The sequence below is a fragment of the Uloborus diversus genome, chromosome 5 (assembly GCF_026930045.1).
Source record: "Uloborus diversus isolate 005 chromosome 5, Udiv.v.3.1, whole genome shotgun sequence".
In the NCBI taxonomy this organism is placed as follows: domain Eukaryota; kingdom Metazoa; phylum Arthropoda; class Arachnida; order Araneae; family Uloboridae; genus Uloborus; species Uloborus diversus.
The window spans coordinates 118,375,308-118,403,000 of record NC_072735.1 but is presented as its reverse complement, the minus strand read 5'-3'; the positions used below and the strand labels follow the sequence as shown (position 1 = coordinate 118,403,000).

At 31.6% G+C, this 27,693-nt stretch overlaps 1 protein-coding gene across 1 annotated transcript in view; it reads left to right on the top strand.

The window, feature by feature from the left end:
• Positions 1–26,148, top strand: part of LOC129223094 (cryptochrome-1-like) — a 33,451-nt gene extending 7,303 nt beyond the window's left edge. The window contains 10 exon segments of the mRNA XM_054857661.1: positions 10,614–10,741; positions 11,731–11,885; positions 12,678–12,824; positions 14,206–14,373; positions 18,347–18,487; positions 20,338–20,489; positions 20,613–20,682; positions 21,564–21,684; positions 21,777–21,869; positions 25,046–26,148. Of these exon segments, the coding sequence (XP_054713636.1) occupies positions 10,614–10,741; positions 11,731–11,885; positions 12,678–12,824; positions 14,206–14,373; positions 18,347–18,487; positions 20,338–20,489; positions 20,613–20,682; positions 21,564–21,684; positions 21,777–21,869; positions 25,046–25,158 (1,288 nt within the window). The 3' untranslated portion in view covers positions 25,159–26,148.
• Positions 26,149–27,693: the final 1,545 nt, after the last annotated feature.

The following is a 27,693-nucleotide window of genomic DNA, read 5'->3' as shown; positions in this document are numbered from 1 at the left end:
TTTTTTTTTTTTTTAATTTTAATGCATAATAATTAATAGGAGTAAAAATAATCTGAAAAAGAAAACTGAAATTTAAACCAACTTATAACTTTTAAAACATGGACCAACCACCTGGCTGAAATCTTTGGCTGCGAAAACTTTAATTTGTCAGAAAAAAATTAAGTTTTTTTTTCTTCTTAATAATATTTAATTTTAGTCAATAAATTGAAAAACAAAAAACAATTCAATTGAAACAAGGTTTTAAATCATTCTTTTTTATTCATTCCCCCCCCCCCCCCCATTTATTCTCTTATTTCTTAAATTTTAACTGTTAATACTGAAGATTTATTTGCCATTGTAATGTGAATTTGCTAGCATCATTTTTGGGTATCCATTAATAACTGAGTAAGAGAGGTAACCAAGGAAATACTGTATTACCTCACATTATCCAGCATGCCATAAAAAAGCAAGGTTGACCAGCATGCCGGGAAATTCAAATTTTCCGGCGTGCCGGATAATGTGAAGTTTATTTTGCAACAAAACAAAAGTAAATTTCCCATTCAGTTCCAGTCAGAAAACAAACCACTGTAAGGAAAAAATAAATAAATCCCAAAAGTTACCTTCTTTCAAAAAAAAAAAAAAAGTGTATTGCACATAGTATGTGCTTGTTATTTATGGTAGGTCATTATTAATAGATTTAATTATATGCCAATCAATTCAGAAGCAATTATCATTACTGTGATCTGTTCATATTTTTTAAAAATAAATTATATTAGGTTCACTTTTAGGGAGGTAAGTTTAATTTTCATTTATTGGATAGCTATGTTAAATTCTTTAGCATTGGTTTAGAGGCGGTAACTTACTGCTTAAATGTTTGCTTACTCAGTTTTAAGTTATTTTTTATAAAATTATCCATTAAGAAACAATATTTTTCTTGTTAAAATAACAAATGGTATTGTTAGTAAATATTTTTAAGAAATTAAACTCAGACGTGGCTCCAAGGGAGGGGCAGGGGGGCAATTGCCCCCCTGTCAGAAACGTCTTGCCCCCCCCGTCGGGGAAAATTTTGTATTTCGTCGGGGAATCTGTTTGCTTTGGCGTTTATCGTAAATGAAAATTTTTTTCCTCGGATATGAACTCGAAAAACATTAGTAGAAAAAAGTAGAAGTATCTTAAATATTTAAAAAAAAGGAAACAAAAAATCAATTCCCTTCGGGGCCACCCACCTTGACACCTGCAATTTAGCCCGAGTCCATAAGTCCCCTTTTAACGTCGCCCAGATGGTGATAAAATAAGGGATAGCTATTGCTACGGGGAAATGGTGTGTTTTTCATCCTTGAAATTTCTATTTATCGATGAGCTGGTTTCGACACCTCAGGGTGTCGACGACTAATAAAAGAGTACAATCTCCCCTTGACTATCCACGTCCCTGCCGAATGTAGTGGTGATTTCCGGTCAGACCTAAGGCGTCGTCATCTGGTTATCGGGTTACGAGACAAATACGTACCGAATGACAACAGCCAGGACAAGACGGGGGGGGGGGGGGGGTCATCGGAGAAAAAAAATGCTTCGGAGATTTTTCCTTTTCTATCACATTTGCTAAACAGCACTTCAGCCAGTGCAGACACACTATTGATGCGTTTTAAAATACTTCTCTGGGTAAATAACTGCAATATTATCTTTCATTTTTCACTCTGTAGTTACAAGTAAGTTATTACTATAGTTATTTAAAATTTATCTGATTATTGTTGGATTATTCTACAACAAAACATATCGATGAGTAAACGATCCTTTTACCTCATACAAGGAAGCGTACTAAAGTAGATTTAATTTTTTAGTGTAATGATGTTTTGTCGGCAAATGCTAAACGCAAGAAAAAAAATTCTTTTGACTAATGTAATAAAAGCAAATACATGTTTAACATTTTAAATACATGTTTCTCAAAAAACTTATATTGATCTTGTTTGTAGGCTGCATACTGGGGGATCAGGGGATCATACTAGGGGGCTGCATACTAGGGGGCATAATAGTTTTGCTGGGAATGAAGAAGAAATGAGAATGATTTAGTAAACATCGGGTTTGGCACATCTAAACAATCATTGGATTATTAAGCGTCGGGTTGGTATTGCATCAGGTTTGGGTTCTTTTTGAGAAAAATGTCTGGAGGAAGGGGAGGGACGAACCTTTTGGAAAAGGCCAAATTAAATAAATAAATAAATCATGTGCTAAAGGCAATCGAAAATATATTTTGCTTCCAAATTTCATTTTTTCAGATGTTATCATGTAGTCGAAACTCATGTTTCTAACTTAAAGTAAAGCCTGCAATAAGCTGCGCTTAGTCCATACAACTGTAATTATTTGATTGGACCAGGTCTAATTCAAAAGTCAACATTGCTCCTTCGAAATCGATCAAACCAACTTACAAACTGGTACCAGGCTCAGCCTTGTTTAAGTTTTTTTTTTTTTTTTTTTTTGCAAGTTATGTTCTATTTTTTTTTTTTTTTAATATACTTTTTTTCAAGTGGTAAAATAGTGTAAAAAAAGCAGTGCTGCGGAGTCCGTAGTCGGACTGATTTTGGAGAGAAGGAGTCTGAATTGGAATTTGTTGGTTAATAATGACAAGAGTCAGAGTTGGAGTCATTTTCCCCCAATGGCCGTAAACACTGCCAGTGATTGCTGGGTCGGAGAGAGAGTTGGAATCGAACAGACGTTAGGGTAAAGGAGTCGTAGTTGAGTGCTCTAAAATTTTTGAAGTTGGAGTCGACCATTTTCCCTCCGACTCCGTAGATCTGCAAAAAAGCTTCATGTATGGAAATTTTGGGGTAAGACTTAGAATTTACACTTTTTCCTCTTGGTCTGGAAAGTGAGTGCAAACTTAAAATTTGAAAGTATGACAGATTTCAACTGACATGATCAATAAAAAGTTTGAAACTAATGGTTATGCATTTTCGAATTATGAAAAGTGCTTCAAAAAATTTTAAAAATAAAAAAAAGGTAGGTATATAGTAAATTTTAAAAAAAAAAGAAAAAAACCTTACACAAGATAAAATTGGTGCAATTAATGTTAATCACTTTGATACTTAATAAATTTGTTTATTGCGTAATATCGTCGGCACCATGCTGAACTAACGAATCTGAAAATTGGCTCTTTTCAGGAGAGCCAAAAACAAAATTTTGTCCATTAGACGCCTTTAGTTATTTTCAATGTATTAATTTTTTACAGATAACTTTAAGTGTGAAATTTATTGTTCGAAGTAGTAATAGCCTTTTTTCAGTACTGCGGCAAACCATTGAATTTAAAAAACGAGATTCGCGATTTTTCACCTTCGTTTGTTTATTAAGTTTAGCATAGTGCTGACCATACTATTAAGTTTCGTTTCTTTTTTTTTTTTTTTATTATTATTATTATTATTTTTTTTTTTTTTTTTTGATTGCACAACACACACATTACTTTCGTATTGTGCATTCAAAACTTAGAACCAAGTCTGAGCAGGGCCGGATTAAGCCAGCGCGGGGGCCCGTAACAAATGTTTCCTAGGGGCCCTCGGTTTTCGAATGATATTGTAAACAATATAGCACTTCATGGATTCGGGAGGTGTACTAATAACATGCATGAATACCTAACTGTGGATATAGTTCTAGAGCTTTACTAAATTTTTCTGAATTTCAAGTTCGAATAAAAAAGATTTCGGCTACCTTTGGTGATGCAAAAGAAAGGGGTTAGGTTCGGGGCATGGGTGACAGCTTTTTAGTTCCCTCCCACTCAGAGGAAAAAATTTAAAACGATATTTAAAGTCTTTCTTCTACACATAATTATTTTAGTTCATCAAAAAATAATATTCCCTTAACAATTCATTTATTTCGCTCAGCATAAGTGTGAAGTCTCAGAATCTTTTTCTTTTCTTCTATCATGATCTCTTAATTTTGCTCATTGTTGTTTACAGTGTCAGATCTACGGGCTCGTGTCACGGGCGGAAAATTTTGAGGGTGATAAATTGACATGAAGTTAAGTAACCAAAAAGAGTTTAAGGATGATTAATAATAATTACCTTTTCAGGACTCCAATTTCGAAAGCTTTAAGAAGAAAGCCACTTTTAAAACAATTTCTGTATGGTAACCCTTTCCCCTCCTTTGTCTAACATCACCAAAGAGAGCCTTAAAATGTGGTTTTAGGATTTGTGCTTTAAGAATTTCAGTATCCTCCTTCTCGTGCTATCAACAAAAATTGCTTAAATTTAAGTTTTTAGAGCCTAAATCCCGAAAAATTCCAGAGAAAGCTCTTAAACCTTTTCGATTTCAAAATTTCAAAAAAAAATTCCAAAGGAGAATACCACACCTACTTCCCTAGCTTCTCAAAATTCGGGGGAAAAGGCTCCAAAGCATCACTCTTTACCTAAAGTTAGAACTAAAGTTAGCCTGCGTCTTGAAGATTTCAGTTTCTAACATTTTGCGAAGCAATCCCGTATCCCCCCCCCCCCACCCCGATAACGTCTCCAGTGATAATCTAAAACCACGGCTTGAAACTTAAAGTCAGAATTATTTCTGGGGGAGTTCAGACCCTCATTCCTTTCTCTAATCTTCCCACATAGCTTGAAATTTTGTTTTCAGCTATACCATGGGTCGTTCCCTCAAACCCTTTCCTCCCAAAGATAGCCTGAAATTGACCTCAGTTTTGAGCACAATTTCAGGAAAGAAACCCCTTTCCCTTTCCTCTATTGTTATGAAACAACCAAAACATTCTGTTTTTTAGGCTTGAATAGCTGAAAGTTCTAGGACCTTAACTCTCTTAAATTTCTTAAGATACCTTAAAACTGACTTTATTTTGAAAAAAAAAAAAAATCCCAGAGAAAATACAATTTTCTCTTTTCCAAATTTTGTCTAAAATTTAAATTTTTAGGTCAGTTTTGAAACTTTTCGGATCTAACGGAGCTTTTTCTTCTTCCACTAAGAAATATCAACTAAAATTGCGTTTTTTAAGACTTCAATGAGGAACCAGCATGCATTTTTTTTTTATTTTGTTTAAATGAAAATTTGAGCCATTTTATAAACGATAGACACCGGTTTCAGTTCATTCGGACCTGCTAGTTTTTTTTAATTAATTTTAAAGTCTCCCGATTAGCCCCGCCCCATTAGTTTCCCCATCTCCGCTGATGACGGCAAGATTCATCCCACTCCCCGCTCCTTCTGGCACTGGACGCACGTGCGTGTATAGAACATCGCTATCATTCTCTCAAGATGCCTACACGCACTAACTGCCGAACTGCAAGTACTATATTTTACCTCATTGAAATATTCAGCATCGTACATAACAAATTGAATATTTTTAGAGTACCAAGAGATAAAAATAGTGCAATGCCATCAACACTATTAAAGAGAGAGAGAGAGAAAAACAAACTAAATTGTGTTATTCACTCTTCTGTTGCAAAAGTTACTTTACAGAAAAACTAACAGAATTATATATATTAATTATATAAAAATTGTTTTACTTTTTACAAAAGCTATCCGTGATCACTTCTCCTTTTTTTTTTAATTCTTCGAATTGAAACGAGTTTATTTTCTTTCAAGATAGAATGTTATTTTTCATGTATTGATTTATTTCATTTTGTTCTGCTTCAACTATTGCATTCAAAACAATTATTGAAATCAAAACTCTCGATTTGAATTTTGAGTAATTTTTAAGATTAAAAAAAAAATGAGAGACTTTTTGAATGATTTGCATCTCTAGTCTGCAAAATTCATGAATAAAAATAATAATGAATAAATAAAATACTTTAAGAGCAAACAATAAAAATGAGAAGAAACGTATTAAAGAAATGATAAATTCTCAAAAATTTTAAATTTAAAATCATATATTTTTTTTACTTCAAAACATAGTGAAAGAAGTAGAAAATTCGGAAGGATTTACAATAAAGATTAATATAGTTTTCATTTATTAATTTATATTACTTTCCTATGCTCTAACTTCTGCGTCCAAACCCGGGTCGTACGAAGACGTGACGTTACCCCCCCCCCCCATGCGACCAGAAAAATTAAGCTGGTTCGTTGTAACTTCAATGCACAATAGACGAACGTCTTCGTAATTTAATTGTTAATAAATAAAAATCTGAATTATATAGGTAGTTAATAGTAAAAAAAGTAGCAAATGAAACTTTTATTTATATTTATTAACTGTTAATTTTTCAAAAACAATTTTTGAAAGAAGGAATACTGTTATAAAAAACTAAATTATATTTATCTGTAAATGTCACTACATCAGATAAAAAAGAAGCAATCAAAAATTAATTCACAACGCATTTATTAATTAACCCTAACACATTACGTGTTATTTTTCAGATCAGTAATATCAATTTGTACTGGCCAAAAATAAAAGAAAGGATATAAAGAGAATGGGGTTGTTTCCGAAATTTATAAGAATATTTTTTCAGAAAGAGCATGCTTAAAAACATAGGATTTGACCATTTTTTTAATAATTTGACAAAGTTTAATATTCTTAAAAATTACTTTAATCGGTGCGCAGATTCAATTTCCTTTTTTTACGCTTCTGCACATGACATCACAAGTGATGAAATACCATTCACTGATGCCATTACTGCAGAGCGCAATATTTAATTCGCTTCTGAATTATCATAAACTGGAAACATGCTAGACAGCAAGCGTAAACATTCAGCGTGCCAGTGGAGTGCGCGCCAAAGTTCATCACTTTTGATGTAATAAAGACCACACCTTGTTTTAAAAAATCGGAGGTTTTGAAATATTAATTAAAAATTTAACGGTTTGAAATAAAAGATTTTCCTGGCTCTGTGTTATTTCTTTTTCGTTCTATAAACTTCAGTGATTAAAAGTAGTACTTTTGTCTGATGGAAACAACAGCATTAGGAAAAAAAAAGCGCGTAAAATTTGACAAAGATAGAAAACAGTAAAGTTGATATCTGCTTAATGTTATGAAGTATTAAATTAAGAAGGTTTATTCCCCATATTCCATGCGGGGAGAGGTACCTGCCTAGCTTGACACTAGCAATTGGTTTGATATCTTCTTAATTTATTTTTGAGTGTCATTATTTTTCATGGCTAAAATGGCAAGTAGTGTTCATTTGCTCTGCCTCATTAATGAGCACAAATACTGTTTTATGAATGTCAGCATCTTTTGCAAGCTGTGAGTCACTCAGGCCTGATTGAGGCACATGTCTACTAGGCCCTGGGCCTGGGGTCAATCTTCCTAAGGGGCTTCTTATTTTTAAAAAACCTATGACAGCATTAAAAAATCATGTATTTTTGTGAAAATGGAAAAAAAAATCATGAATCATGTTTTAAGTAAATGTTAAACATTATTTTTCGTTGACTTAAAGTGATAGCATAGAGGGATGGGGGCTTCCAAAGCATTGTAGGCCTTGCCTCAGTTTTAGTTAGTCAGGCCCTGCAGTAATTAGCACTGGTCTAGTTTGCAAAATTCTGAGTGGTATCCATAAATATGGAAATAAAACTTTCATTTTTGTTTTCTTTATTAATTTTTAAATTTTACTTTAACGTGTTTTTATTTTGAATTAGTTAATGATGTACCGCTTAAAATGAATTTTTCAAAGGGGGGGGGTAGTGTCTCAATAAACCGTACGCCCATGACATATAGAGGGTCAATAAATGCTCTGTATTTAATTTATTGTGTAAACAATTTGAAGTAATTTACTTGTGAATAAAATATTGATGTTCAATTCAAAGTCAGTTATCTTGTTGTCGGAATTTCGGGGGTTGAGGGTGGGTGATTCAGCTAAGATATACACCTCTTCCTCTTCTGAAGATCAAAATACGAGCACCTTTGTTTTCAATAAACAACGGCAAACCACGCTGCGCTCCTATCTCCTTCGTTCGACTCCTTCGGAACTGGTTCTATTGTAACCCAGGGACTGAATCTTGACGTTGTGCATGCTCCTTCTATTTTTGTGTCACGTGAGCTTCGTTCCGTTTTTAGCTAATTTTAAGCTGTGTTTTTTAAAAATCCAAGTCAGTTTTTTAAAAACCGATTTGATTTTTGGGAATTTTATGTAGAAGACTATTCAAATCAATCAACGTTCCGCGATTACCCGAACCATGCAGGTTCCTCATTGGGAGAAATTTCTGAAAGCAATCTATCGGAAAAATAAGATTTTTAATTTAGCTGAGCATTTAGAAAAGCTAAATCTAAATAAAAAGAGAGAGATAGAGAGAAATTTAAACGGGTTAAAGTACGGAAAGTAGTTTTTTTTCTAGAATTTTTTCTCATGACGCGGGGCCCCCCAGAAGCGCGGGGCCCGTAGCATTTGCTACTTCTGCTCTATGGCTAATCCGGCCCTGAGTCTGAGAAGTTGGAGTCGGACTGATTTCGAGGTCAAGAAGTCGGAGTCAGGAGTCGAAAGTTTAAAACTTCAAGAGTCGGGGTCGATCATTTTCAATTAAAATCTGCAACCCTGCCAGTTCTTGTGGAATCGAAGTCGAAGGCTTTAAAATTCCCGAAGTTGGAGTCGGTCATTTTTCTTCCGACTCCTCAGTCCTGCTTAGAACTACTGGTGTGACTATTCATTTGTATAATTTCAATCTCACTCACTACATTTTAATTTTTATTTTCTATTTCAAACATGCTTCGGCGGCCCACACATTTTCTTCCAAATAATCTGTGATTTGCAGGATGATATTTTTAAAAATCTAGGAATGAAATATGTTGGCGGGGGTCCCTATGAAACTATCATGATTATTTATACGATCAAAAGAAAGAAAGGAAGGAAAAATCATGGATTTATTTTTATACTATTTAATTGCAAAATCCAATGTGGCCCGCCGGTTCCATCCACCACCAGCTAGGCCTAATCGATGTAGACCTTTTATTACCATAGAAAATAATTAAAATCCGTAAAAATTTGCACCTTTTCTAATTTTTTTAGCGCAAAATTTTTATCCGTTTCCAGTTTCTATTTGTTATCAAATAAAATACTTGTAATTGGTTTTAGCAAGCAAGGCTCTTCAAAAGATATTCATTTTTTTCTCTTGATTCTGCTTTTGCAATAACAAAACTTAGTAGTTGTGATTGTATTCCCTTTTTCGTGCTTTCCCAAGTTATCTTGGAAAAATAAAATAATGAAAGAAAATATAAATAAATTTAATTTTATACATGTTCTGACTCGCGAGGTTCATCTTAATATAAAGCTAGGCATCGGGCTCAAGTTTCTTTTGAATTTTTTAACTTAATATTAGTTACTGTTCTTCTGCTTACTTAAGATGTGGATTTCTCTGCTCCCTAATAAATATGTTGATGAGCTAGTGGATGAGCACCGCTATACTCTTGAGCCCTACAGTTTCCATCCCGTAAATTTGTGCATTTATAAGGTTTGATTACGGAAGAAGGAGGGGGGAGGAACACTGAATATCTTAATTGGTCATTAACCTCATCACCCTAACGTTACAATACATGACCTACAATTTTGTTTCTTTAACCCTTCAAGCGGCCGTGACGTAAAATTCCTTCACCCAGCGATGTATTGAAGAGCGGCCGTGTCGAAAAATTTGGCCTTGAATATTCTGCTTCGAGAATGGCTGCGGCGTAAAATTCTATGGAAGAATATTTATGGCGACATTTTTCGACACGGCCACTCTTCGATACATCGCTGGGTGAAGGAATTTTCCGTCACGGCCGCTTGAAGGGTTAATTTTGGAACTTTTTCGGTTGGGCACCTCGACTCTCACTCCCTACAAAATACCATTACAGATCGACTAAAATCTCGTTTATTGGACTTCAATTTCTTAAAATTATTTGGAGGTGAGCATCCAACCCTTGTCTGCATGAAACCACTGAAGATCATCTAAAATTGCGTTTTCAGAGCTACAATTTCGAAAATTTTCCGGGGGGACCCCCCGGACCCCCCTCATTTCTGTAAGAGCAACATTGCATTCACAACTACATTAATGTTGTTAAGTTTCTTTCTCCGCATAAACTCTGTAGAGCACACATTTTTATTGATTTTACATCATATTCAGATTTTTCGTCAAATTCTGCTTCTTACACTGTTCTAGTTTATTGATCTCGCGATATGAACCTGCTCACAAAAGCCTAGTTTCATGTTTTTAATTTTAAATTTAATTTTATTTTTCTAATTATTTTATTTTATCTTTATTAAAATTTTTATTGTTTGCTTTTAATTTTTATGGGGAATTCGTGTTCTTAGACGCCAAGAATGATTAGTTTCTTTATCACCTAAATTGGGGGGGGGGGAATCTTGCAAACTAAAATTTGGCTATGCCCCCCTGTCGGGAAAGCTTGCCCTTCCGTCAGGGATTTCCTAGCGCCACCACTGATTAAACTGTTAATTAATACTAATAAAATATGTATAGAATTCATTTTTAAGCTGAACATATATATTTTTATAGCATTAATTTTTTTTCCTAACCTGGATTTTTCCGGCATGCCGGAAAGGACCAGCATGAATGATTGAAAATCTGGTGACCCCCGAATTTTACGGCATACTGGATAATGCAGCGTAATACGGTACCTATTATATTCATTACGAAATGAACATTAGGTGATTGAAAAAATTCAGATGAATAAGGATAGATTAGTTTCAGGTTTAACTGTCTCTTGCTATTTTCCAATTTGATTTTTTTTCCCTTTTCAGAATTATTGCTTACAATGGACATCCACCTTTAACGTATCAGGGCTTCCTTAAACTTGCTGATAGAGTCGGAACACCACCTAAACCAGTCCCCTCTGTGCATATTTTGGAAGAAATTCTTTCTCAAAAAGGTTTAATTTATTTTACTCTATTTTTTCAACATTTATTACACTTAAGTCTTTTTGTAGTCTTATACATCTTATTTATTTCTGTATATTTTGAAAAAGTATTTCTTTCAGATTTGAATAAGCATATCAAAAAAGCTTTGATTTTTTTTTTCTGACATTATTTATTTAAGCTACTTTCAACATGTTTAGAGAATTTTATTGTCTCTGGTAATTGTGTTATTTGTGCTTAAAACTGTCCAAAACTACTAAGTGTTTTCTGTCTCTATCTCTTGTTTTGCTGCATGCTGCTTTTTATTTGTTTAACTGTGCTAAGAAATGTTTCAGCAAAAAATTATAATGTGTCTTAGAGCAAACTTTCAGCTGTAATAAAGAATGTGTTCCACCTTTCACTCTTTGTTGAAAAATGAAAAAGCTCGACAAGTAATTGAGTAGGACCATCTCAGCTGAGTCCAGAAGAGGCCCTTTAAGTGATCCTAGATAACTTAAAACTGCATTTTGAGGACTTACATTTCAAAAAATTTGCTTTAGGCACCTATTTATACCCAAAAATGACACCTATGACCAACTATAAATCCAGAAGCTGGATTCAAGCTTGGCTGGGCTCAAATCTTGTTGATGGTCATCACTTTTATAATTGTATTTACATTGTATAAGTAGCAGTTTTAGCCAATCCATGCTCAAATTTCTTCTGTAATGCAAACATTGCATTATCATTTGAAGTTAATCTTCAAAAAGTAACCATTACTCTGAAGATAATGGCAATTAAAGCGCAATTTATAATTTTACTCTAAACAGACTAGTTTAAAACAACGTTTTTTTTTTTTTAAACAGTGAATGCAATTTTTAGAAAATAAATTTAAATTATATGCATTAATGATTATGCCACTTTTTCCCCTTCAGTTTTACTTTTAGTAAAAACACTTTGTTATTGTTCCTTGCTCCTATTGTATGCTTAGCTATAACACTTTACAGAACTATAATTTTACTTGTAGAAGTGCCTACAGTTATTAAGAAAGAACATGATGATTTGTATGGTGTTCCAACACTTAAAGAATTAAATGTTGATGAATCAACATTAAATCCTTGTTTATACCCTGGGGGAGAAACCGAAGCTTTAAAAAGACTTGAAAAAGTTCTTCAAAAAGAAGTAATGTTTGTTTCTAGTTTTTCATTACTTTTTTTTTCTTAAACAATTTTTGGATAGTTTATTTTTACAATAAAAGAAACTTGGTACTAAAATAGTGAAATTGGCATAACTGAGCTTTAAGTAAATATCTTTTCTATTCATTTATTAGCTTAGCATCAGATCATTTGTGTGCTGTGTGATTTGCTAGCTTGTGTTTAGAAATGGCTTTTAAAAAGTGTCAGAGTTTCATATTTCTTAATAATGATTATTTTTACTCATAGATAACATTATTCATCACTGAACAAATTTTATTTTTTGGATAATGTATTTTAATAGTAACTTGTCTAACCCATAGAGTTTGTTTAGGTAATGTTTTCAGATTAAAAATACAGATCTAAAGTAGAAAATTTTAATTGTTTGAGAATAAAATTTTTAATATATTGTTCAATGGATTCCTGGAATTAATTACACCCTGAAGATCATAACTTTGTAATAAAAAGGCTCCTTGTAACCCCAAAACTATTGTTCGTATTATTTTATCTTGTTTTTTTACTATAAATATATTAGTTTTTCATTAAAAATTTAATGATTTTTCTCGCAAATTAAAATTGAATTCCATAACTTTTTTTTTGGAATGAAAGACTAATTTTTAAATATTACTCTTCATAAAGCTATTTTATTTTTTAAAGAAAAATATTACCAATATCTAAAAGAAAAAAGGGTAATTCACTTCTTTTTAAACTTTTACGCTTAATCATTTGTTTATTATAAAGCTCTCTATTTGATTAAAATTTTATGCTATTTGCATTTCAGCCATGGATTTGTAAGTTTGCCAAGCCTGATACATTTCCCAATTCTCTCGAGCCAAGTACAACAGTACTGAGCCCTTATGTTAAATTTGGGTGTTTATCAGCTCGGACTTTCTACCACGGACTGAGAGAAGTTTATATGAAAAGCAAAGTAAGTTAATTTTAGCAGTTATCAATTTAATGTGTTCAAGCAGGGGTCTCCAACCTACTACCCGAAGGCCACATTTGAACCAGAAACAGATTTTGTGCAATCCAAGGGAAGTTTATAAAGTTCAAACTGAAAAAATATTAATACTAATAAGCACCTAAAATTTATTGCTAATCCCAGTGAAGTTCAAAAACCACCGAGTGCTTAGTTTAAAATGTAAAAAGATGGGTATATGAAGGGGGTGGGGGGCTAGCACTAACTAGACCATTTAAATATCGTTGGATTGTTCACCTGCCTCGCCTCTAACAATTTATAATGTGTCCCTTGAGTAAATAAGGTTGTAGATCCCTGTGTTAAACTGTGAAGACAATTTTAAGCAGGGTTGGCAAGTTTTTGCCATTGGTGGAAAAAAAACCACGCTTTTTCCTGCCAGATTTTTGCCAGTTTTCATCAAAGTGGCAAAAATAGAACTTGTGTAGACAAGTTATGCACAGCTTTTTTTAATTGTTTCCTCAGCAATTAATGAAATATATTAAACATTTTTTGATAAAAATCTCATTTTAGTTTCATTTGCTTTATGGCATAAAATAAATGTAATATTTAACTTGCTTAAAGAGATAAATACTTCCAAAATTTTCCTTAACAATTTATTTAACACAGGATAATAATAGTAAAATTTTAATCTAAAGATGATTTGTCTAATCTTAGGGTACAACTTAACACTAAAACATATTTTAAAACGTACTAGTTAAAGTAATTATATTCTAAAATTATTATTTCGATCAGGATGGGCAAAACTAAGGAAACACCAACTTAGCCCAAACATCGTCTGGAAAAAATGAAAAATAACAGATTTTTTTTTTAAATACTAAGCACTTTTATTAATCCACTCAAAAGACAAAATAACTTTTCTGGGTCAGAAAAGATAATTTAAGAGGAATTGTCAGTAGAAAGGACAATTTAATCTTTGAGTGCATTATAAAAAGTGCTTGATTTTTTTTTTTTTTTTTTTTTTTTTTAAATTCTGTTATTGGTGCTGAGTTTTGCAATTTGCTTGTAATTGAGAGGTTTTGATAGTCCCTCCAAGAAGATTTTTTACATTTTTCAGATATTTGTGAAAATCAGTGCTTTGAGATACTGGTCAGTAATGGAGGTAATTGATGTATAAAGGTGGTCATTCATAGAAGTTTAACTGCATAAATATTTATCACTATCTTTTACCTTTTTATAGAAGAATCCTGGAAGACTCACGCTTCCAGGGAATTGGTATGTTGCATCTCCTGCCAAGAAAATGTAGTGTACAAATCCCTTAGTGTTTTGAGATCTTTACATTTTAATTTTATTTTTATAATTAATGTTAATTATTGCTTTTTATTCTCTATAGAATGGTTATACAAAGCCACCAGTTTCACTTCATGGTCAACTTTTTTGGAGAGAATTCTTTTATACTGTTGGCTCTGCTACTTTAAATTTTGATAAGATGGTTGGAAATGATGTTTGTATGCAAATACCTTGGGATGAAAATAAAGAGTTTCTTGAAGCATGGACAAATGTAAGTCTTCTCAAATTCATATCAAATCATTGATTAATTTAATGCTAGCTGCATTGCCCCGCTTTGCACGGTCTACCTCGAAAATAAAAGTTATGTCAAGTGACATGTGTTCAACAATCAGGCTTTAATTAGAGACAAAAAAAAAACTAAAATTTTCCCATCAAAATAATCATTCTTAAAGAAAGAAAACGGCATCTCAAAAATTCCCAAATAAGTTAAATGCAGCCTTCCATAAATACACCTAAAATCTTTAAAAAAAGAAATAAGATAAATCGTCAAATAATAATCAAAAGGGAAAATTTTTATCTCAAAACAAAAACAAAATTTTATTTCGTCACAGTTGAGAAAAAAAAGTGGCAATCTTTTGAATGGTTTTATTCAAGCTGATTTAAAATGACATCCCGCAAGCGATAATTTTCTGAAATGAAATTCTGTTCCATTAGGCTTAAAAATGCTTTTAAATTTTTCCCCGGTGATTTTACAGCCTTGGTTTTTTTTTTTTTTTTTTTTGAAATTCGAAAGAATTAAATCAATTTTAGGGGTATTTTTCGAGGACTTTGAAATGGCGCTAAATTTGAACTGATCAGAAAAGCCATTTCATTTAGAAAGAGCCATTTAATCCCGTTTTTGGGTCCTAAAATTAAAATTCGAACGGTTTGGTGCTTTTTTGGCACTCAAAAAAACCCTACGTTCCTTGTCAGATGCCCAAGTACCTCCCTCCCAAATTTGGTTGAGATCTAACGTAAACTGTGGATTTGTATAGGGAACATACACATACCCAGGTACACATATATTCTTTGTTTTATTTATTTACTTCTGCGTTGCCCGGCTTTGCACAGTCTACCTCGAAAATAAAAGTTATGTCAAGTGACCGGTGTTCAACAATCAGGCTTGAAACAAAAAAAAAAATCTGACATTGTTCAACAATGACCGTGGTCAATAATGAATTTCTGATTGAAGGCTTACTTACATTTTAGCAAGAAATAAGTTCAAAACAGTTATAATTCACGCTCTTATTAGCTGGGAACGATAGATCAAATTTTATCTGATGCAGAAAAATCAAATGTTTCTGTGGATATTTTATTTCAATTTTTGCGAGCGTTTTTTTGCCCTCATATTTTAGAAAAATGCCATTTCCGGGACCTAAAATTAAAATTCTAACGGTTCAGCACTTTTTTTTTTTTTTTTTTTTTGGCATTTGAAAACCTCCCTATGTTCCGTCTAAAGTGTCCGGGTACCTCCCACTCAAATTTGATTGAGATCCAACGTAAACTTGATTTGTATAGGGAACATACATTCACACACACACACATATATATATATACATACACACATATATTCTTTATTTTATTTATATAGATATAGATAAGAGTTTGGGTTCTATTTTTTCTTGAAAGATGTTTTTTTTTTTTTTTTTTTTTTTTCAAATTTATCCCACTTTTTACAATATTTTAGGTTTATTATAATTTCTATTTTTGAAATTACTTACCTTTAAAAAAGGGTTTGTTTCACTCAACATTTGAATCACTTTCATTTTTTCACTCTAGCCTGTTTCAAAGCTAGAAGATGTTCATTTGTGTGACACCAATGCTTCATAGTCTTCTGTATATCATTTAATTTTTAAAAAACATGATTAATTGAAAAAAAACAATGAACTTTTTTTAGGCTGAACTGTGTCTTTATAAATCCAAATAAAATATAAAAAAATGTATTAAGCTTAATTAGATGTAACTTTAGTATCTATAATCAAAAGGGGTTTGTTTTTAAATCTATATATATAAAAATGGAGTTTGGTAAATTTGTTCCCTAAGATCTCAGAAACTATCCGACAGATTTGGCTGAAACTTTCACCGTTTGTTCCTTTTGGTACTGGTGAGGTTTGTAGACCAGTTCGAAAAAAATACGATTGATAGTTCCTTTTTTATTCTAATTTTTCCAAATTTTCGCATAAATGCCCCAGAATGACGGTGAAAAAATACGTGCACATATTAAAATTATGTGTCCATTGAAAGCGCTTATTTTTCTGCTGAAGATGGAATCTGTTAGAAAGTTCTAAGTTGTATGAAAAACGAGTTATGAGCTTTTTTTTGTTCCATGTTCGAAGGCTTTCCTCAACCCAATTCATTATTTAGTGTATCAACTCAACTCCCAGTTCATAGTTAGAATTGTTGAATGTTTTTGTGTTTTGTCTGACTGTTTGAGGCTTTTCTCAAGTCAAATCTTAAAGTAACGTTTTTTCCCCCAAGGTTGGCTAAAAATAACTAGATTTGGTTGATTATATTCCATTTAAACGGAACTTTAGTGTAATTAATGGGTTTTTTAATCATTTGTGCTGACTGGATTTTTTAATCATTATCCAATCTAACAGCAGAAACCTCGCCAAAATTTATGCATAAAGATTTCAGTAGCGGATGCATTTGGCAGTTTTTTCAACTGTCACTTTTTTTGAAGTCAAAGACTACGTAATAATGTTTGTCAGATTTCACACCATGTAAACAAAATATCGTCAATCAAAGAATCTTTAAAAACTTTTTTTACTGTAAAATAATCCAGCAACTAAATTAGGAAAATCCATAAACAGCGCAAAAACTTCCATTAATGTGACTTTGCACAAATTCAAACCATCGCCAAATTTTACTACTTATTTTGGAAACATTTCGGATGAAATTGTTTAGCGCCATTTTATAGTGACCAAAAAGTATCTTAGCATATGGCGACAATATCTCTTTAACAAAAATTAGTAACACACCGTTTTACAAAGTAAGAAAAGGGAGCATTATCCAAGGTATCCCAAAACGATTCCCGCAAATTCGGTAACATTTTAAGTGGCACCAAGAACCCACAATAATTGAAATTTTTCAAAATAACTAAAGCAAGTTTAAGGGGATCACGGGCGCGCGGCTACATTTTTTTAAACAGTTCGTTCTTTAATAGACATACAGGTAAGATTCCATGTAAGAAAAAAATAAGTATTAACTGATAAATCTTTTTAAACATGTGAAGTTTAATTTAATATTTCGGAAATTCTTCAAATTTGTATGCGCTTAAATTTCGTGTTTTCGTTTCTAAATGAATACTATTTTGCTCTTTTTACTTACTTTTACTTTAGTTTTATGAGTAAGGAAGAAGCTAGATTTTAAATCATGTCAAAAAGGTGTGTTTTAAGTTCTTTCACTTAAAACAGAAAACAAATGCAAGTAAGTATTGTTTCGCATAATTATTGCTAACCCAGGCAACGCTGGGTATTTTTGCTAGTTAATTCTAAATTTCCTTTTGAATACTGAATTCCTCGAAATAATGTTTTCCTCATTAAATAAAAACCTATTATTTAACCCGTAACAGGGGACATGCGGTCTCACAGACTATTCAGAAGTTCATCCTACCACCCCTATTTCATTTTTTGTCCAATATAATAGCTTTTAGTTGCGTAACCTCGAACCCCCCCCCCCTCCTGCTTATCAGTATCTTTTGGCGAGTGCATTTGGTTTAAATTTCATTACATTTCTTTAGGAACGTTGTGTGAGACCTCGTCTCCCTTCAGTGTTACTTTTTTCAGCAGTAGTAGACATGACTCTTAACGTTAGGACTGCAGATTCATTTATCTTATCGGCATTTAGCGGGAGAGATGCAAAAGATTCTAGATGAAGTTTTGAGTTGTTTGAAATGTTATAATGTTCTTGGGACGTTGAGGGCTAAATTATTCAAAGTTTTTTTTTTCCTTTCTAATAAAAGTTCAATGAACATCAGAGGCAAATTACAGAAATGTATCTTAATTACATGATTTTTAAGAAATTTGAAAATAGAGCCATCTCTGAAACCTCACGTTTCCTGTTATGTCCCACTTTTTCACCTCGCCTGTTACGGGTTAAATAAAAGACTGTTATGTGTAAGTGAAATTCATTTTTAACTTTAAAATGTGTATTTTTACCAAACATTTTCAGTGCAAATTCTTATTCTTCATTTTTCTCATAAGGCTCGCACTGGTTATCCATTTATTGACGCTATAATGACTCAATTGAGAAAAGAAGGTTGGGTTCATCATTTAGCTAGACATGCTGTTGCCTGCTTTCTCACACGAGGAGATCTGTGGGTGTCTTGGGAGCATGGAATGAAGGTATATAATTTAGTGTAAATTGAATTAAATTGTACTTCAGTGTTTTCTTTTTTCCTGTTTTTAGCCTAATTTCCCATGAAAGCAAAAGAAAGAAGAAAAAACGCATGAAAGAAGGCTTAGTGCAGCTTCAAAGCTTTCAAACAGTAGACTATCGTTTTACATGGGAGTTACGTTCCACGGAAATGCCGCGTAAAATGAGACCTAATAGTAATGTTAAAATAGGGATTCGGTTCCATAGATAAAAAACTACCTCATTCTAGTGATGACCAATTGTATAATAAGTTTAATGTGTACTGATATCGATTTTTATGCACAACATGCATAAAGAAAACATAAATTGATTTCATGTTCTGTTTATAAAGAGGAGCTTTTGGCAGTCATTAAGAATTTTTCTCTGTAATTCTTTGCAGAGCATTAACGTACCTATGACCACTTGTGTCATTTCCGTGATAGAATCTTCCTTCACTACTAACAAATCAGAGAAATCATTTTTATTGTCTAGTAATTGCTCAACATTTTCAATGTGAATGTTTTTGGTTGTGTGTCACTGTTGACGGTATCCTCGTTGGTTTTGGCCGCTTTTGTCACTCCTAAAAGCTCTTCTTCAAGTGAGCTCTGAACTGTGTAAGTTTATTAACTTTACTTCTGAAAAGAGCTTTGGAACCAATTAGTTAAAATGTCTCCAGTGGCTCAAGCTTGATTATTAGCACGCCAAAAGGCAGTTTATTACGTGTAATCTGCAATCTTTAGAAGTTTGTATTTTGAAAGAGGAGAAAATTTTATCTCTTTGTATTGCCGCACAGCGTAAAACCGAAACTCATCCGCGTAAAATAAAATAAAAGTAGCAAATCTTAAACCATGTAAAATAAACCCGGGCAAAACAAGGGTCTACCGTACAGTAAACTCCCAAATATCCGCGGGGCGGATTATACACGGCCAAATTATCCGAGAGTCCATTAACAATCAGGAACATGTTTTTTTTTTGCGGTAAGAAGCAAAAACAAATAACAGGTTTTTTTTTTGTTTTGAAAAAATATAAAGTTAATCTTACATTTGTTTTTGTTTTTTTAATTAATTAATTTATTTTTTGTGCTCTTATCATTGTACATACACTTGTTCTTTATTGATTTTAAGTTCTGTTGTGCAGAAATAAAAAATATTTTTGCAGTACTGCATATATTTTCACTGTACAAAGCACTGTGCATCAATACAGCCAAGTTTTTAAGAAAGAATAATTAACACCTTTGTTGTCCCTCATTTTTGCATTTTTGTGGTTTTTCCCAGGTTTCTATTGTCTGCGGCAGTAGTACCACCCAATTCTGCAGGTAAACGGGAGCTTACTGTATTGAAAAAAAGGGAAAGATTCAAAACAATATAAAATTTATTTAAAAAGTATCAAAATTTTAAAATTTAAAAAGTGGGGTTTTGAGATGTGGAAGATGTGTGTCCGTCGCCACTTACAATTTTTATTTTAAATGTTGCACTGTTTCCGGAGAAAGTAAATACGAAGTAAAGAAGATAACAAAGCCTATCTGGCCTATTGTGGTCATGATTATGAGAAATTACTCGAACATGAAGTATTGCAATGCATCACTCAAAACATGTTAAATAGAATAAACATGACATTCAATATTCCAGACAGACTGGTTATCACATCCATAGACTGTAGTTTCGTTCTAATTAAAACTCATCAGCCTGGAATAGTGAATAACCGTCTAAATCCAAACATTTTTTTCATTGTAATGGTATAAAAATATTTGCTATTTTTTAATAACTAAGTGTTCATTTACAGAACTGTAAAAATGCTTTTGCTAAACTGTGTAAAATGTGTACTGCATTTTATTTTCAAGGTTTTTGAAGAATTACTTTTGGATGCTGATTGGAGTTTAAATGCTGGGAATTGGATGTGGCTTTCCTGCAGTGCTTTTTTCCACCAGTATTTTCGTGTTTATAGTCCTATCGCATTTGGCAAAAAGACTGACAAAAATGGAGATTACATTAGGTAGTCAATATTAAACTACGATTTTAGAAATTTTCAATATTGTACTGATACTAAAAATTTATCTTTTAAATTCCTTTTGAAATGATACTTTAAATATGCTATCTATTTTTATTGTATTTACAGAAAATATGTCCCAATATTAAAAAGATTTCCACCTGAATACATATATGAACCTTGGAAAGCTCCAAAAAAGGTGATGTATAAATTAGTGGCATTGTTTGGTGTTTTTATCTTAACTCATTCCTTTTTTATTATTTTTTTCTCTCCTGAAGTTCAATGTATGTTAAAGTAAATGCATTTTGGTTGTAGATACATTAGTTTAGTACCTCATTAGTTCAGAACTTTTTTAAATACTGCTGAAAATTTAGATTCTGGAGTTATTGTGCAAGTGTGTATGTGTGGGGAATTAAACTATGATTTTTAGAAATTTTTAATCAGGCCCGGATCTGCGTACCCGCAGTGCAGGGGGTCCCACGGTCCAAGAAATTGACTTAAAAAGCTATCACTGAGACTTATAACGTTGCAAATGTACTGTGCTTGTTTTTAATATTGCACTGATACTGAAAATTTATCTTTTAAATTCTTTTTGAAATGATACCTTAAATATGCTATTTTTATAAACAGTTATGGACTAATTATTAAATTTGAAAACAGAACTATTTCAACTAATCAGAAGCATTTTTTTTCTTACCTTTAGTCTCCCCCCCTTCCCTTTTAGTTATTCTAATAAATACTTTTTCCCCCCTAAATGCTATAATATGCTGGTTTTCTTCTTCTTCTTCATTTTTTTTTTTTTTTTTTTTTTTTTGAAAAAGTTATCCAAACTTTTAGTAAAAATACTTCCTTGACATCCTGACAACTTCCATTATAATGTACTAATATATTTTAAAGAATTATTGTATAGCTTAGATACATTAAGTTCCTGCTATTTTCAGCTTATTGTTTTAAAATTCAAAAGTCAATCATTATTTATTTAATATTATGTTATTTATTTAATACTAGATTATCTTTTTAAAAAGAAAATATCATGTAGTTTTCATATTTTGTAGTTATAATTTCATGTCATTCTCTTAGCTTCAAGAACAGCTTGGTTGTGTAATAGGCCGAGATTATCCTGCTCCTATTGTAGACCATGACAAAGCTCGAGTAGAAAATATAAAAAGAATGGCAGCTGCCTATAAGGCTAACAAAACAGGTATGGGAATTTTAAGTAACTGAGTTAAGCAATTGTGACTTGTGTCTTTTTGTTTTATATTATATTCAATTTACATTAAATTGATGTTTTAGGTTCTACAAGTACTGAAGACAGGACTAATGACCCAAAAATCCAAAAACATAAAAATCCACATGCAGCAAAAGTGGAGTCAAAATCTAAAAAACGTAAATCACAATCTGATTTCCAAATGAAACTATCTATTGACAAATATTTCAAAAAGAAATAAGCACTAATAATACATCATGTTTTTTTTTAAATACATAAAATTCATTTTTCTCACAGAATTACGCTGTGCTATGGAAGCACTTATATAAACTGTAGTTTTGAATTAAATTATCCAGTAATTGTTTTTATATTTGAAGAAAATTCATTTTTTACATCCTACTTATCACTTTAAACAGAATGAGAGGAATATGTAACGAAATGCCTGTAAAATAATCAACACTACATCAGAATTATTAATTGCTATTTATTTTAACATTATGAATTACTATTTTTACAATTGTTCAAAAATGGATTTAATATAGTCCATACAGTTTTCTAAACATTACCACAATGCACCTTATAAACCTGTAAAATTCATTTTTTAAAACAATTAACTACATTAATGATTTGTACAAAACAGTTTTCCTACCATCAAGCATATAGATCACAAACAAAGAATTTAAAATGCAAAATACTAACACTGGCACAATATCATTTATGTTGATTTGGTTAAAAAACATATTCAATAATTTGCTATTCAACTAATACACACTGTGTGTAAACAATAAAATACAATACATTACACATATAAAACTAATTTCAAAGAAATGCAGTCTTTGGATCTACAATGTAACTTAAGCTTACAACACTGATTGGAATTAAAGCTTATTTTCAAAAAAATGGTTTTGAGCATTTAAACGATTTTTACATCGTTATGACATCTATTAGTTTGGTTATAGAAAAATCACAATAAATCAGAATAATTTAATTATTCTTTTCTTAAAATAACTATGTATTTTAAATTCTTAAGCTAGAATTTATAGGTTACTATATACTCAAACGATGCTGAAAAAATTGTATTTAAAAATATTTCTAAGCAGTTTCTCCAAGCTCAGTTTAGACATTCAATTTTTATCTTATGAAAAAGTACTTTTGAACTTTAAAAACTATGTCTCATGATTAAAATTTCATTTATAAAAAGGTAGAAAACTTTTTATATGCATAGTATAAAATTTTGAATACAAAACTGCACAAACAAAAGATGCCTCAGTAATTTTACTTTGTGGAAACAAGATTCAGAAAATTTTCCATTTCAAACCAACTGGAAGACTGCTAATTAAATAATAGGTGACTGAATATATATTAATTTTTTCTTCAACAACATCTCAAATGTTAAAAATATCATCAAAAGAAACATTTTTTAAGAACTTCAAGGAGAACAGGCAACAATTCTTCCTGATACAAATTTTATTTCTTTTTTAAAGTTTAATAAGCAACTTGCTCGAAACAAATAGTTAATAATTAGCTGTAAAATTTGGCAACTGATTTAATATATATATATACAAGATTAAAGTTTCTAAAATACATTGCAGTTTCTGTTTCTGAGTGTTTTGAATATTTTGAAAATATTTACACAAATAAAACATTAAATTTGTTTCTAAATATAAGCTTAATATTGCAGAAACAGTTTTGTAAAAAGTGTCTTAAAATTCTAACATTTTGTTGAGCCACTTTTGCTGCTATGAGAGCCTCAAGTTGCTGGAGCATGTTGTCAAGATGCAAGACTTTGCTTCCTGCGGCAGATTTGTGAACACGGCTAAAGTAGACCAACTAACAAAAATATGGTCACACCTGCACCACATAAGAAAGAAACTAAAGCAGGTCCGTACTTGTTTACGCTCTGATATCAATATGAAACTTTGTTGGATAGGTACATAGCGGAACTTTACACCAGACAGAGTATTGAACTACCATGGGGAGGCAAAGAACAGTCTCTGCAAACTTTTCATTTCTGTCATCTGTCACTTGAGCTTTGTTCTACAAGCTTGCTTATATAGTTTACGCTAAAAATAAAGCATGAAAAAAACCCCCATCAAATTCCAATATTTCCCTATTGTTAGTATGGATTCCAAAATGCAATTTCTCAAGAACTCATTTCTGCAGATACTGCTCTCTACCTTCCCACGGCAGTAAACAGGTAATTATAAAATCTATAGTGTATCTAGTTTTAAGGATTGTATATACATATTTAAGTATTTTTAAAGCACATGAGAAACAGAAACTGCTACAAATACACCTACATTATTGCTTAGAATGTAAATATTTTTGCTTTATGCCACCCGCTTCAATCTCAAAATACTTATGAAACAAATTACTGATGCCATACTCAAAAGAATTCTGTTATAATCATTATTTTCTCAGAACAGAAAATTTGTTCTTAAGTTAAGTAGTTGAGAATATAAATCTATGACAGATTTTTTGGGCTTATGTAGTCAAGGCTATATCAGTTGGTGCTGATAAAGATCATGTATACATGTCTAGTTATGACATGAATAAACTTCATATGGAAGAAAAAATAAAATTATGAAATTCATTTTTAGGATCAAAACTTAGCTGCTAAAAACATCATCTTCAAACTCATCTAAATTTTAAAATTTGATGCTAACAAATATATTTTTAACTAAATTATTTTTTAAACTGAGACAAGTTTTAAATTATAAATATAATTACTCTTTGAAATTATAAATTTATATAAAGCAAAAGCAATATGAGATTTTTAATAAAACCAATTGAAACTTAGCATTTTAATGTAAACAATTATTTTTAAAATATATTCCCTGATTTGCTAAGAGATCTTATGCATTCTATTCGGGTGAATGTTAAGATTTCACTGAAATCTCAACTTAAGGCAATTAAAGGATCACTAGCACAGCCAAAATTTTCTTTTTGGAGAGCTGTATTTTTATTATTATTATTTTTTTTTTTTTTTTAAATCAAAGAGGGGAAATATTCAATTAATTTCTGTAACAATGATTTCACAGGAACAAAAATTTTTCTTTTAAGACATCGGAAGAAGTAACAAATATAAGCTCAGATAGCATTTTAAAAAATGACATTTACAAAACAGCACTAAATATAATGACAAAACTAAACAGTGATTTAAAAACTTGATAAATAAAAAATAATGATATTGCTTATCAAATTAAAGACCTCATCTGAGTGATAAACAATGCAACAAAAAGGTTAACAAATTTAATTTAAAATAAATGGATTCTAATGTCAAAATTACAAATTCAATGCTTATGTATTTTATGAAAAAATATCTTTAAGGTTAAATAATTATATTTATTTTTAGGTGCATATATATTAGAAGTGACATGCGATTCACCTAAGCAAACCAAGCTTGTTTGGATTGGTGCCGTAAAACGTACTTCATCGCCAGTCTTCTCTCACTGGATAGAAGCTTGAGTAGTGTGTTGTCATGGCAACAGCCCTTTTGTATTTCAGCTTGGATTAGGCCACTTCATTGCTTGGTTTGCTTGAGCGGAGCACACGTCACTGATATATGGATGCCTCAATTGCCAAATCAATTAACTCCACCTTTTAAAAAAATCCTCATTTCTGCTTTAATAGTGCTTTATCAATGCTTAGCATGTGAATTTATATTAAAGTTTTGGTTCAGTTCATTTCTGACCATGTGATGGCAGAAAATGTAACACGAGGGCCTATTTACGACTACGGATAACACCACCTTCTTCATAACTATTCTCAATTTTTTTGTTTTATAGAGTTATTCGATTTGGCAAGTAAGACATCCATATATACAATCAATTTGCGACAACTCAAACATTTGTATAACTTGGATTCCTTGTCATGTCACACAATCCCTTTATCTTCAGTTTCATGTTAAATTATTCTCCATATCTCGATGTTTGCTTCTTTTAACTCTCAAGTTTATTTTGATGATTCAAAATTTGATAGCTAAAAGAATGCATACCGACAAAAATAAATGTGAAAAATAATTTCCTCTTCTCGATTTTTACACAGTCAACTCCAAAAGCTTAAAGAACTCTTTGAAGCAGTTTGTAGTAAAAGAGTAATACCTGTGATTTTTCTTGTTTTATTTTTTGCACTTAATGGCAGATTTGCAAGGGAAATAAAGAGCTGTTTTCAAAAGTGTTGCTTCTTTGATAAAACACACAGTGAGACTGACGATTGAAGTTGAAGAAACAACTCTTGAAGAAGTTAATGAAACAGAATGTGAATATTCTGATTTTAATAAACTCAATTGAAATATCGAAGCTGCCATGGAAAGTTTATTCAAAACACAAAAGAAAATCAAAGGGCTGTTTTAGAAAAAACATTTGTGAAGAAGCTTGATGAGAAACTATTTTATGAATTATAAACATATTAAAGCTACTCAAAATGATGGACTAATTTTTAAAAAATGAAACATGAGTGAAAAATAATTTTACCAGTAGTTATCTACATATAAAATTAAAATATCCTAGGTTTTCTTCCTAAAATGTTGGAAACCAAATTTAGTGGAAGTCCAACTTCTGATTAGTCGAAGTTTTTCTTTGGTTTTGTTCGGTTTGAGTTATCGTAAATTCACTGTATATATATAAGTGAAATATATATGCAATAAAATTATATATAATTATATAAGTGAAAGCAAAATTTTTCTACAATCCTTTTATTCAGGAAATTAAACAATAGCTGAAGTGAATGCTAGTATTACGCTATAAAATCAAAGGTTAAAAAACATTATTTTTTAAAGAAATAAATTATTTATAAGTTTCTTTTCAGTGTAGTGTATAAGAATTTTATAACAGGAAGTTTAAGTGTATATACAAATACATAAGCACACCAAAAAGTAAAGACATAGGTTGCAGTTGTAGGAGACTGCCTTGCAACATAATTAAAATAATACTGTAAGTGCAACTCATTAACACAGTTTCCATTAAAATTCAAAAAAGTTTCTAGTTAAAAATGAATTGTAATGAAATAATGAGGGGTGTTCCTTTTTCTCTCGTAATTACCCTATAGGGATCTTAAGCAGTGCATACCAAGTCATGTAAATGTCTACAAGCAAAAGCGAACATGCAATGTCAATTTGAACTAAATGAATGAGACAATCATGGATGCCACTTTTCCATACTGTGGATGGAATTCTGTCCATCAATACAAAGTTTGTTATCCCTTTGTTCAAGTCCAAAAATATCTTACAATACCATATGCATTAGTAAAATAATTTTTTTTGTTGATACATTTTGATTAAATACCCTTACAATCTATACTATTTTAGTATAGTATCCATAACTTGGCAGTCACAGGACCGGTACATTTACTTGTATTCGAATTTTCGAATTTTAGATCACTACCGAATATAAGATGGCGGAAGTAAAAACTTAGCAAACAATAGCTTTAAAAGGCATCTTAGATAGTTTAATTATTAACTTTCACAGAAATAAATATTGTATTCGAGCAATTTTTCACACACATTAGTATGAAAATTGTTCATTTCTAGTGCTTTTTGAAACATGATTACACTTCATTTTAAGAACATTTCCACCAAAAGTGTGGGAAACAGTAGCGTACCTACCAAGTCTGGCACCCCTGGCAAACTTAAGAAATTGCGCTCCCAACCTTCCGCCAGGGTCCCCCGATGGGAAGTCACCGGGGGTCACTGTGACCTCTCAATTTTATTTTTTTTTGGGGGGGGGGGACATTTGACAAATTAGGTGTCAGTATTGCAACTTTCATATTCTTTTCTTTTTTTAAATTGTTTTCAATAAATACCAATGTTCCTTCGCAGTAAGATGTTATGTATGCATATATGTGCATGCTCGAATTTTATCAGTCGGTAAAATTGGGATTTCATTCGGCAAGTTGAGAATTTTCCTCTTCCCAAAAATTTTAGTTTTCCCCCCCACCATTTCACATAAATTCAATAAAACAAATAATATTTGCAATTTGTTAATTCATATAAATAATGTACGT